Source organism: Accipiter gentilis, chromosome 8 (assembly GCF_929443795.1).
Source record: "Accipiter gentilis chromosome 8, bAccGen1.1, whole genome shotgun sequence".
Lineage (NCBI taxonomy): Eukaryota > Metazoa > Chordata > Aves > Accipitriformes > Accipitridae > Astur > Astur gentilis.
The window spans coordinates 40,829,612-40,842,070 of NC_064887.1; the positions used below are offsets into that span (position 1 = coordinate 40,829,612).

At 51.5% G+C, this 12,459-nt stretch overlaps 1 protein-coding gene across 1 annotated transcript in view; it reads left to right on the forward strand.

The window, feature by feature from the left end:
- The window catches only part of LOC126041890 (fibrillin-2-like), a 111,811-nt gene that overhangs the window by 71,314 nt on the left and 28,038 nt on the right, over window positions 1-12,459 (forward strand). The window contains exons 13-25 of the mRNA XM_049808258.1: window positions 1,045-1,170; window positions 1,657-1,779; window positions 2,498-2,773; window positions 3,176-3,229; window positions 5,624-5,749; window positions 6,129-6,254; window positions 7,106-7,225; window positions 8,018-8,155; window positions 8,236-8,286; window positions 10,459-10,584; window positions 11,173-11,400; window positions 11,548-11,673; window positions 12,050-12,178. Coding sequence (XP_049664215.1) covers window positions 1,045-1,170; window positions 1,657-1,779; window positions 2,498-2,773; window positions 3,176-3,229; window positions 5,624-5,749; window positions 6,129-6,254; window positions 7,106-7,225; window positions 8,018-8,155; window positions 8,236-8,286; window positions 10,459-10,584; window positions 11,173-11,400; window positions 11,548-11,673; window positions 12,050-12,178 — 1,749 coding nt within the window. The remainder of the gene's footprint in view (window positions 1-1,044; window positions 1,171-1,656; window positions 1,780-2,497; window positions 2,774-3,175; window positions 3,230-5,623; window positions 5,750-6,128; window positions 6,255-7,105; window positions 7,226-8,017; window positions 8,156-8,235; window positions 8,287-10,458; window positions 10,585-11,172; window positions 11,401-11,547; window positions 11,674-12,049; window positions 12,179-12,459) is intronic.

A 12,459-nucleotide genomic window follows, 5' to 3' on the forward strand; every position in this document is an offset into this window, starting at 1 on the left:
GTGTGAACAAGAAACAAAGGTAGATTTCCCTGTCAGTGCCTGACCTTTGATTTTTTTTATTTTTCTGTCAAGTGGTTTCTGATTGGGGGTTTCCAAAGGACCCCCCAATTGCCTAACAATGTGAAAGCCTTTCCTAATTTCCAAACTAAATCTTTTAGGCTGAATTCTTCTTGTGGTTCACCTTCTGGCCATGAAAATTCATCACTGTCTCCTTTACAACATTTTTTACATGTTGGGGAACTGCAACTTGTAACCCCCCTGTCATCTTCCTTCTAGACTAAACAAATGCAAGTCTCTCAATCTCCTCTCATTGGTAATGTTTCTAAGCTTCTCATTGTCCTTGTTTTTATCTTCTCAACTTCCTCCATTTTGTCCTTATCTTTTCTAATGTGTTGTGCCAAAATTGGATGTCATTCTTCAGCTGTGACCTGTCTGGCTGTCAGGACAAGAAAAGATCCCATGTGGGTTACACACAGCTCTTCTGCTGATACAGCCCAAAAGGCTTCCTTCTGTGCAGGGCCACCCCATTTCATCTGTGATTCAGACCCTTTTCTGCCAGGCTCCTTTCAAGCTAACTTCTCCACATTAGGAGAAGTCTACAAAGGGTCTGGATCATCCATTGCTGCTGGGGCCAGACTATCAGTTTTCAGTAATTTGCTCATAAAATAGCTCATCCTGTCTTCCCCAGCTCTTGACAGAGGGTCAGTAACAACCCCCTACCTGAGACAATCATCTTCCTTTCTTCGATAATTTGAGTTGCAAAGGGGGCCTTGGAGCAGAAGTTTGACAAAGACATCGTGGATGGTTTGAGATCCCAGAGCTCTAACCTCACAAATGTTGTGCTGCTTCCAGAGCATGCAGAAAGCTTTTTTTCACATCTTTTCCATCTCCTGTAGTTCATCCAGAAGGGAAGAGTGTGATCCTGGAGCAGGGCACCCTCTGAGTGTCTGAGAGCACTTGTCCGGTTTTCTCATGGAGCATATTAAGCTGGAACTGATTCTCACTCCACCTGCTGCTACTTTCTTATGTTTATTTCTCTGCCAGATATTGATGAGTGTATCATGAATGGAGTGATGTGTAGGAACGGCCGCTGTGTTAACACTGATGGCAGCTTCCAGTGTATCTGCAATGCTGGCTTTGAAATCACCCCTGATGGCAAGAACTGTGTTGGTAAGCTATTTCCTGATGTGCCTTGGGGAGGTTGGGACTGAGCTGAGACTATGTCCTCCCTGGGGATCGGTGGTTACTTTAATCTGTGCTGCACTCCATTCATCTCTAGGGCAGAGTGCATCTTAAAATGAGAGGACTGAAATAGGAAGATGTTTTTATAAGGGTGCTAGTGCTCCTGGAGTGCTCCTGTAGGTTTTACGGTCCAGGAGCATGAGCAGGGCTGGGTCTGGAAGCAGGACATTCTCCAGCAGCCAGTGTCTGAGTCCTGCTGCGAGCTGTGCCGGCTGAGCAGGGTACCGAGAGCGGCAGGGATGCAGTAGGACAGCTGTCACCAGGAGAAGCCGTGGGAACTCTGCCTTGAGGATTAGCACCCACTGCCATAAGAAGAAATTTGACCATGAGATGGGGGACAGAGAGTTTTTGAGCACAGAGGAGTCTTGCTGCAGCTCTCAGGCTCAGCTCATGTTTTCTGTTTGTCCTCCCCAGATCACGATGAATGTGCCACAACCAACATGTGTCTCAACGGGATGTGTATCAACGAGGACGGCAGCTTCAAATGTATCTGCAAGCCGGGTTTTGTGCTGGCTCCCAATGGGCGGTACTGTGTCGGTGCGTAGGTCCCCAAGCTTGGTCTCTGCCCTCTTCCCAGCCAGCCGTCCACATTCCTGGGGACTTGCGATGTGTCTGAGGCCGAGGGGACCTGAGAAAAACCAAGCCTGTTGCCAGGCATCTCCTGCTCTACCACCAGAAATTACCCCCTCACAGCAGAATGAGCACAAGGGAAAATGTTCTTGCATCTCCACTACTTCAGCACAAATTGGAGCTTAAATCCTTTTTCTGAAGGAGGTTAAGCAGGGCTGTGAAGCTCTGTATGGCCAATGTGAGCTGGCAGCAGTCATCTCCACAGCTTTCCCAGCCTCTACAGCACATTCCATTATGGTTTGTGTGCCACCTCCCAAAGCCAGGAAAGTTAGGATGTGAAGGCAGAGTGGAGAAAGGAGGAGGAGGAGAACATAGCATTTCTTCGATATGCTGCTGTGACATGGGGTGAATTCTGTGGGTCACTGCCCCATTAACAGAGCAGAGACCAGACCCTGCTACTCTGAGAAGGGGCTGGGTCTCAGGAGACTGAAGAAGCCCAGATTCCTGTTCCTTCTCTTGAACCATTAGGGACAACCAGCAGAACATGCAGGGGACATGATGCTCTAAACTGCACCTCTGGCTCCCTCTTAGTCTCCAAGCCTCCCTGCAAAATAGTCCGAAGACCCTGTCTGTGTGTCCTGTTGCCTGTGGGTAGGTAACAACCAGTTTGTGCTTCCTCTTTCAGACATCGACGAGTGTGAGACGCCAGGAATCTGTATGAACGGCTGGTGCATTAACACAGAGGGCTCCTTCCGCTGCGAGTGCCTCGGGGGCTTGGCTATCGGGGTGGATGGACGAGTCTGCGTGGACACCCACATGCGCAGCACCTGTTATGGAGGCATTAAAAAGGGCACGTGTGCTCGTCCCTTTCCAGGAGCAGTCACTAAGTCTGAGTGCTGCTGTGCTAATCCAGACCATGGCTTCGGAGAGCCCTGCCAACCCTGTCCGGCCAAAAACTCTGGTGAGCTCCTCTTTCATCTGAGTTTGCAAAAAGCCAGGAAGGTTCTTGGAGACATTCTGGGTCCCTGACAGGTTGACAGGTTCCTGAGATGGCCTAGCAACTTGGCAGTGACATGGGAAAGACATAGGCAGGGGGAAAGGGATACCATGCAGTCAACAAATTTAGGTCGGATCCACAACTCTGATGCTGATCTCATTGCAGGGATTCTCACAGTGTTGGACTACTAACTGCAAGTATCAGCTCTAAAATACACATTGCCTAAGTATAAACAGACACTGCTTGGAAGCCCACAGCTGACACTTTAACAAACAAACAATGAATCCAATGCTACCCAGAATTAATGTCACTGTGATGCGTGAACTGTCTAGAAAAGCTAATGGCTCTGTTGTGCTTTCTACACAGCTGAATTCCAGGCACTCTGCAGCAGCGGCATTGGAATAACAGCTGACGGCAGAGGTATGTGCATCCCATGTACCAGATTCTAGACAGGCACATCTAATGTCACTCTCAGCTTGCTTTCAACTGCTTTTAATGGAGTGTGCATGCATCTGTGTGACTGTGGGAGCGCGTGCCATGAGAGACTTGGCACTGCGGAGGGTGTGCTGGAGAGTTAGCACGTTACGCCTGTGTACGTGAGAGCTGTTTGTGAGTAAGCGCAGGATAGCTTGCAGAACCTGGGTGGGTGTAAGTGCATGCAAGAACCTACCTCTGTGTTAGTGAGTGTCTGTGGGTGGGATGTGAGCTTGGGCACAAGGGGAGAGGGATGCTGGGTGTCTTTTCTCCTCCCTAAGGCACCACGAGTTAATGTTGAGCAAGCATCCCTGAGGACTGTGTATTGAATCAAGTGGTTGATTCCTGGCACCCTGTGGGAACTGCATTTCTGGGGATGCACACACAGAGTTTGGCTTTACTCCCTGCTTTGATGGGAATGAAGAGCGTGACCAATTGCATCCTCTTGCTTGTTTCCCTCCTCTGCCCTCCAGCTCCCTTGGTCGCGGGAGAAGAGGGTTCACAGTCTCCCAGGGAGAGGGAGGTGATAAGCGCGTGTTGGGATGTGTTGCCAAGGGGCTGCTTTGAATTAGACAGCTGTGCAAGAGGTCAGGCAGGCGGCCGTGCTGCCAGCCCTGGGCAGTGCTTGGATCAGCGGGAAGAGCACAAAGCAGCCAGATAGCTACGGCCTTTCAAAACTTTCCAAATGGGAATGAGCCAGAGGCAAAACCCTGGTGGCTTCTTGGGCTTCCTTCCAGGGCACCGTGTCTTGGCCGAAGTCAGTCTCAGGCTAACGATAAGATGCTTTCTAGCAAGAAGCTAACGTCAGACATGCTCTGGTCAGCCCATCACTGCCCGCAGCCAGGACTACGTGCACTCAGCGCTCTCCAGGGTTGCGTTTCCCTGGGGATATAACTGAACTCCAACTGCATGGGGAGACAAAGGCCAGCAGTGTCTGGGAAGCCCTGGCCTGGGCTGCTTGCCATCTGGCACTATGGCACCGCGAGGACACTGCTGTACGAACACGAACCTTCGCTGTTCTGTGGGGAGGCTGGTTCTTGCCAGTGTAAAACCTCTTTCCCTGGGCACCAGAGGTTTACTCCAAAAAGGCAATGAGATGATGCTGAGGCAGAGGAAGAGATGCTGTCCACCTGGCTGCCACCCTTCTGGGTTACTCTCCACATGCACAGGGCACTTGGTGCTGTTGACAGGGGAGGGAGGCAGGAGGTGGGTGATGGCAGAGATGCCCACAGCTCTCCCTGCCAGATGCTCTGCAGACCTGAGCCCAAGCACTATGTGCATGAGGAGGCTGTGGAACCCACCACACCTTGCTGCAGAACTGTCCCAAAATCTCTCAGTTTGGGGCAGATCTGTCCAAGGCAGTCTGCAAGTCTTTGAAGCTGAGGTTTTGACATCCTGCAGAATTTGGCCCCTGTCCCAGGCCCTGCCGTTACCCAAACATAACACTCCTCTCTGTCCCTGCCCCACCACCACCACCACCACCCATTCTCCAGGGCCAGGAACCAGGCAGAGGCCACAGGTCCTCACTTCTCTCTTTCCAGGCTGCCCAACCTGCTTGCAGACAGTTCTTTATGTCAGCAATAGGGAAAGGAAATTTACTTTGGCCTGATCAGAACTTCTAGCCTGGCAGCTGTGTGGCCAAGTACCTAGCTTGGGGACTGTGGCTGGGCTAGGAGATACAGACTGTTTGCCGTCGGAAGGGCTTTGCTGTGACCCCCTAGCTATGGATATGACCCTCTGCCAGCCCAGCTGCCCACAGCGTGCTCTCCAATATGTCTGAGTACTCCTTGCCCTGTTCTGCCCCCAGCAACGGTCACCTGTGGTAGGGCTGTGTATGCGCAGGCAGGTTGTCCATCATGCTCTTCCCTTACCCCAGTTGGCCCCAGCATCCTGCTCACACCACCTTATAAACAGCTTCTTCCTCCCACCTTTTCCAATAGAAGGGTTAATTAAATGGTCTGACCTGAGTACCTGGGATAGAGATACTGTAAGGAGACTCAAGAACGTAACAGAAGGACCTGGGAGCCCTTGATATGGAACCGAGTCTGGGCTTATCTCAACCCCTTACCCAGTTCTCTCTTCCTGAGCTCAGAGCTAGGTCAGCTGTGTATCCCCAGGACAAAGGTGCCCAGCTCTACAGCACCAGAAGGAGAGGAACAAGGCTCCCCAGGACCTACTAGGTCAAACCAGGAGGGTAGGTAGGACAGGAAGGAGGGATTTCTGCAGAGGCATGCCCCAGCTGGCTGTTGACACCAAGGAACAACGAAGAATTAGGGGGTGGGAGTTTTCTGTATTTGCATTTGCCGTGGTCTATCTAATTTGACTTCTTTCTCTGTGCAGACATCAATGAATGTGCCCTCAACCCCGACATCTGCCCCAACGGCATGTGCGAGAACCTGCGTGGGAGCTACCGCTGTATCTGCAACCTGGGCTACGAGTCAGATCCCACGGGCAAGAACTGTGTGGGTGAGTTCAGGGCAGCCCAGGCTTAGTGGGGCATAGGGAACCAGGAGCTCAGGGCTGGTGGGGAGAGGCTGGCATGCACTCAGCGTATGAGACTGGGAGCCAGATGCAGACCTCCAGCTGCACAGGAGCCTGAGGCGATACAGCAGCTGATGCCCTCAAGCACTGTCCCCATTCAGGGCTGCCTTGTCCACACAGAAGAGCACAAGGTGCTATGTGAGAAACTACACATACATGATTTAACGTACTTTCCACATTGTATTGCTTTGAGGTCGGTACTGCATTTCTGTGCCTCCCAGGCTGCCAGAGCTCTGTAGAGCTGGCAGAATAGAAGAGTGGATGCTGGTGCCGTAGCTCAGAAACCCCATCTCTCTGCCCACAGACGTTGATGAATGCACTGTCAATCGTTTGCTGTGTGACAACGGACTGTGCCGCAACACACCCGGCAGCTACACCTGCACGTGCCCCAAGGGCTTTGTCTTCAGGACGGAGACAGATACCTGTGAAGGTAATGTGACTCTGAAGGCAATGGAGAGCATCTTCATAAGATGCAAAGAGCTATGGCCTGAGGTCCTGCCTGAAAGCAAGCTCAAGGTCTAATGTGTCTTTGGTTCCCTTTTGACCGCAGTGGTTTGAACTGGAGCAGGTCCAGGCTTTGGGTTTGTGGCTTTGTTTTTTTTTCCTAGGGGGAAATTTCACACTTCATTCAAAACAGTGGACATCCAAACCCAGAACATCTGGGCTTTTCAGTGGCTGAAAACCAGAACAATTTCCTCTAGGGCCCCAAAATTTTAGCTAAAACCTGACCAAAATTGCAAGGTTGGGGGGGTTTGATTGAAGCTTACAGTTCGGAGTTGGGGGAAATTGTTTCCTGACCACAAAGTCCTCAAATGTTTGAGAACTGGCACTTTGCACATAAATGTCTATTTAGAGAAAAAAAGTGATTTTCTGTAAAGAAGGTGAAAAATGGCAAATGCTGTGTAGCCTCACATCTGGTTCAGACAGGTACGCGAAGGCCACATTCAGCACTGTGGCTGCTCCCATCTTAGCCAGGAGCAGCCCTGAGTGGCTGAGTCCATCATTCCCCAGTAGTTGCACCAACCACCCTCAATCCATCCATTCCCTCAATCCTGAAGACGCTCACTAATTTCATGGTGTCTGCTGTCAGTGCCCATCCCCCTTGAGATGGTGCATACTTGAGTTGTACATGCAGGACTCCTATGGTCTGGACTGGTGATCCTCTGAACAGTTGAAAAACTCCTTTCTTCACGTTCTTTGCTTCTCATCTCCCCCAGTCTCTGGCCCAGAAAACTGGGTCCCACGGCACTCACTACAACGACAGTCCCTTTTTTCCCACAGACATCAATGAGTGCACCTCTAACCCTTGTGTGAACGGTGTCTGCAGGAACAATGCTGGCTCCTTTGCTTGCGAGTGCTCCCCTGGCAGCAAGCTGGACCCCAGTGGCACCATCTGCGTGGGTAAGGATGTGGCCTTCTACAGGCAGCTCTGATATCAGCAGTGCCCATCATCACCCCTTGTTGTTCATCTGAAGCAAGTCCCATGCTCCTGCCTTAGGGATGGGGATCCTTCGAGGCCTCTCTCTCTCCCCTAGTGTTTCCTTGGTTGTTGGTAACAATTAACATCTTTCTTATGCATCCAGGGAGCCTGAAAAGCTGCAACCTCAGGCAGCACTCTGAGCAGTGTGTCAGACACAGAAATCCCCAACTGTGCTGCAGCAAGACAAAGCACAGACATGGGGTCCCAGGGGATCCTGCAGGGCATCAGGATGGTGGGTTCTCACTCACCAGATGGGTTTGTAGTGTGCTGACATTAAGGCACATCAAGATGAAGTAGATCCCTTCCCATCAAGACGATGAGATAGTCCCACTCCTAGATAGTCAGGGCCTTGCAAGGCTTCACAGGGGCAGCTAGAGAGAAAGGACTGTTTATGTCCAGAAGAGGAGCAGGCTTGGACTAGGAAAAGGGCAGGACACAGAACTGCCACGATAGCAGTTGTATCAGAGCACAGAAATACTGCTCCACAGCACAGCTGTGAGACAGGGCTCTGGGCACCAGCACAGTTTGTGTCTGTGTTGCGAAGTGCTTGGCCCCACAGCCTAAAAGATAAAGTGATGCCAGAGAGCAATAGTCATACTGCAGCTCAGGGATAGTTTCTCCTAGCTGCTTCTCGTGGCAGTCTGGCTTCCATGAAGCTGAGAACCTCGATCAAGGAGCAGCTCTTCACTCACACCTTGTTTTTGTCCCTACAGACAGCATGAAAGGGACATGCTGGCTGAACATCCAGGATGGGCGTTGCGAGGTGAACATCAACGGGGCCACGTTGAAATCGGAGTGCTGTGCTACGCTGGGAGCAGCGTGGGGCAGCCCCTGCGAGCGCTGTGAGATCGGTAAGGCTCTGCTTGGCACAGAGATCAGGAAGGCAGGAGGCAGCCCATTTCTTTGCTGACATTCCTCTGTTTTCTTGCAGATACTGCCTGTCCCCGGGGATATGCTAGGATGAAGGGGGTCACGTGTGAAGGTAAAGTGCTGCAGGCTGTTTTTTATTGGGAACGTGGTCATTGTTTATTTGTTGCTATCCTGCATCTTTGATTCTGGTGGGGGATCTACACTTTCTGGCCCTTTGTTGGACTCTCTCCAGTATGTCCATCTGTCTCTTGTACTGAGGACCCCAGAACTGGACACAGTACTCCAGTTGTGGCCTCATCAGTGCTGAGTAGAGGGGAAGGATCACCTCCCTCAACCTGCTGGCAACACTCTGTCATGACCTGGGCTGGACAGACCAGGATGTCGTGTTGAGTTTGAAATTCCCTCAGGCTAAATTAAGGTGAAACAACACCGAACAACCAGTTAAATATTTTATTCATGACAGAAGCAAACCGAACTTGGGAGGCGTAACAGTAGGTGGTGGGGTTTCTCACAACAGGAATTGGCATAAGACTACCTCCGTAAACTGTGTAATCCGTGGTAACCATATACATCAATTCAGGGAAGAAGGAGATCTCTCCTGTTGAGTCATGAGGTTCAGAGCAGACCCCCTGACTTTCTAGACTCTTTCTCAGAGAGGAGCCCAGGGGCCGCTGGATCCACTCTTAGTCCCAGACTTGGTCAATGGTTTTATGTCTTAAAGGGATGAGGTGTAGGGATTATGGATAAGGAAAAGGAAAGAGAGAATAAGACAGAGAGAGAAAAAGGAAGAGAGAAAGATTTCGGCAGTCCTGGGTCCAGCATTGGTCCAGTCAGCTGAGGGATCCAGTTCCGGTGGGCTCGCGCACATGGGGCTTCAGTTTGTGTCTTTTTATCATCTTTGCCCCTCCTTTGGGCAGGCATTCGAGCTCATTAGGCTAATTAGGTGTCATGATCAGTTTGTGAGCCTTTGGGCTTGGGAGTCTTTTGGTGAGTGACTTCCCCTTTCCTGCAGACTAGATCTTTGGCCGTGCATGGTGACCTGTCCTGCTCAGCATATCAGAACAGCACATCAGAACAGGGAGCTGTGCACTCTCCGGCACACCCTCCCAGTCCTGTTACTGATGGGTGCTGATCAGCTTCTTTTCACCTGGGGTTCCTTTCTAGGCAGGTTTCCTTGTTATGCACAGTTTGTAGTTAAGCAGAACTTGCCCCACCAGAATGTTTGAGATTTTAACTCTTTTCAGTCTCTCACACACTCCTAATATGCAGCCCAGGACACCATTAGCCTTCTTTGCAGCAAGGGCACATTGCTGCCTCATGTTCAACTTGATCAGGACCCCCAGGTCCTTTTCTGCCAAGCTGCTTTCCAGCTGGGTGACCTCCAGCATATAGTGATGCATGGGATTGATCCTCCCCAAGTGCAGGACCTTACACTTCTCCTTGTTGAACTGCGTGATGTTCCTGGCAGCCCATTTCTCCAGCCTACTAAGGTCCCTCTGGATGGCAGCGTGACCTTCTGGTGTATCAGCCACTCCTCCCAGTTTTGTATCATCAGCAAATTTGCTGAGGATACGCTTTACCCCATCATCCAGATAACTAATGAAGATATTAAACAGGATCAGACGCAATATTGACCCCTGGGGTATGCTGCTAGTTGCTGGCCTCCAACTAGACTTTGTGCCACTGAACACCACTCTCTGGGCCCAGCCATTTAGCCAATTTTCAATCTACCCATTGTCTGCTCAACCAGTGTGTCCATCGACAGCTTGTCTGTGAGGATCTTATGGGAGACAGTGCCAAAGGCCTTACTGAAAGCTAAGTAGACAATATCCACCACTCTTCCCTCGCCTACCAGGCCAGTCATTTCATCACAGAATTTTATCAAGCTCATCAATCATGACTTCCCCTTGGTCAATCCACGCTGACTACTGCTGATGATTTTCTTGTCATTCAATGTGCCTGGAAATGGGTTTTCAGGTTTCGCTGCTCCATCAGCAGTACTCATGTTTGTGAGTCCTGGTGCCGCTCTGTCAGTGCTGTGCCAGCTATGGATGTGTGCAACAGGACCACCCTGTCTGTCTCTGACAAGGCTTGGTAATGCAGCCTCCTTGCAAAAGTGTCTGGGCATGGCTGCGGCTGCACGTGGAGCATGTGGTTTTCATTGCCAGTTTTAGTCTGACAGGCAGCTCTGGGCTCCTTCTGCCTCCTCCAGGAGCTCCTCAAGGCCATACTGGGCTTGGCCACGTGCCACTCTCATGCCTGGCTCTTGCTTTTGTGCCAACAGATGTGAACGAGTGCGAGGTCTTCCCTGGCGTCTGCCCAAATGGACGCTGTGTGAACACGGCTGGCTCCTTCCGGTGCGAGTGTCCAGAAGGACTGACCCTTGACGGCACTGCTAGGACATGTGTGGGTAAGGACACCTCATCTCATCCAGATCCTGGCTGCTGTTCAGAGGTCCCACCACCCCCTACCCTACATGCAGCAGTCTTGGGAATTGAGTGACGGCACATCGTACCTTGTCCGGGCTGCCAAACCCATCAGCCTAACCAAGGCAAGGCTGCCATAACTTCATGTCCCCAGGTCCAGTAATGCAATCGTTCTCCTCGGGTGGACTTCAAGGGTAGCCAAATAGATAACCTAACTGATTAATGACACAGCCCAGCAGTCGTAAAACAACTCCTGGCTGCTTTCTGGGCACACAGTGAGAAACCTGTGCCCATCATAGGGCCATCTGCACTACTAACTACACCAGGGAAGGTCCATTCTCTGGCCCTGTTGCCAACAGTCACAGGCTGGCCATGTCTGTACTATTACATCTCTCATAGCATCCCAAACAATGTGACCTCATCCAAATGGCCCATACCTGGGCATTGTTTGGAGGATGCCTCAGCCAAAGTTGTTCCGGGAATCTCGATAACTATGTCACAGAAAATGATATCTCTGGTTTTACCAGAGGTTAGGTGCTGAAGACAAGGGCTCAGCTCTGTTCTCTCACCAGACGTGCGTGTGGAACAGTGCTACATGAAGTGGGATGAAGATGAGTGCACGGAGCCTCTGCCGGGCAAGTACCGGATCGACATGTGCTGCTGTTCTGTGGGCTCAGCCTGGGGCATCGATTGTGAAGAATGTCCCAAGATCGGCTCCAGCGAGTACAAGGCCATCTGCCCGAGGGGACCTGGCTTTGCCAACCGAGGAGATGTGCTTTCAGGAAGGCCCTTCTACAAAGGTCAGAAGAAAGAGGGGAGCTGCTGATTGTGGGCTGTGCTCAGCCCATCTCAGCTACAGGCCAAAGAACGTGCTGTCTGCCCTGGGACCCTAGGTTCACTGCAGACATCCCCTCCCTGAAACACTGCTGTTCTCCCTTCACCCACAGATGTAAATGAATGTAAGGTCTTCTCTGGCCTCTGCACTCATGGGACCTGCCGAAACACCATTGGCAGCTTCAGATGTCTCTGTGGCAATGGCTTTGCTTTGGATGCTGAGGAAAGGAACTGTACAGGTAAGGGAAGAGTAGCCCCCCCCTCCAGATCTCTCTTGCCCATCTTGCTGTCTTTGCCTGCTTTGTGGGGTGTTCAGCATGATGGTGGTACCCAGAGGAGTCACGGCAGTTATCTTGGGGACATGCTGAGAAGCCAAGGGCAGGACCATGAGCAGAAGAAGGCTCCTCCTGCTCATGGGATGAAGGATCAGTCCTGCACCAGAGAGAAAGCTTAACTGCTGTCTCTCCCTTCAGGAAAAGGAGTTCCTTGGTCTGCTGGGTCAGACTTGCTAGTCCTTGTTCATTGAATTTGATGTGCAGTACAGGCAGCCCAGTGCCAGCTGTAGTGGTGCTTGTAGTCTGTCCTGCCTCCACTAGCCGGTCTTCATCCCCACAGACATCGATGAGTGCCGCATCTCACCAGACCTGTGTGGCCATGGCACCTGTGTCAACACGCCGGGCAGCTTCGAGTGTGAGTGCTTCGAAGGCTACGAGAGTGGCTTCATGATGATGAAGAACTGCATGGGTAAGGACTTGTCTCCAGGGCAGGGCAGCACCCTGACTCTTTGGCAACAGGGAAGAAAGTAGCTGGTGCCAGATCTGACAGAGGGCTTTGTGCCAAGCTGCTCTCTGCGTCTGGCTGTCCGGCTACCTGTCTGTCTGGCTCTCTGCTCCCTGGTGTCCAGCAAAATCTCTTCATTGCCCTCTGGGGGAGTTGTGGGAGTCCCTGTGCTGCAGAGAGCCCTGGCAGCCTCTGCTCTCCCCAGGGTAGTGAGTCTTCTGCCTTGCTTTGATTGCAAAGGCAGA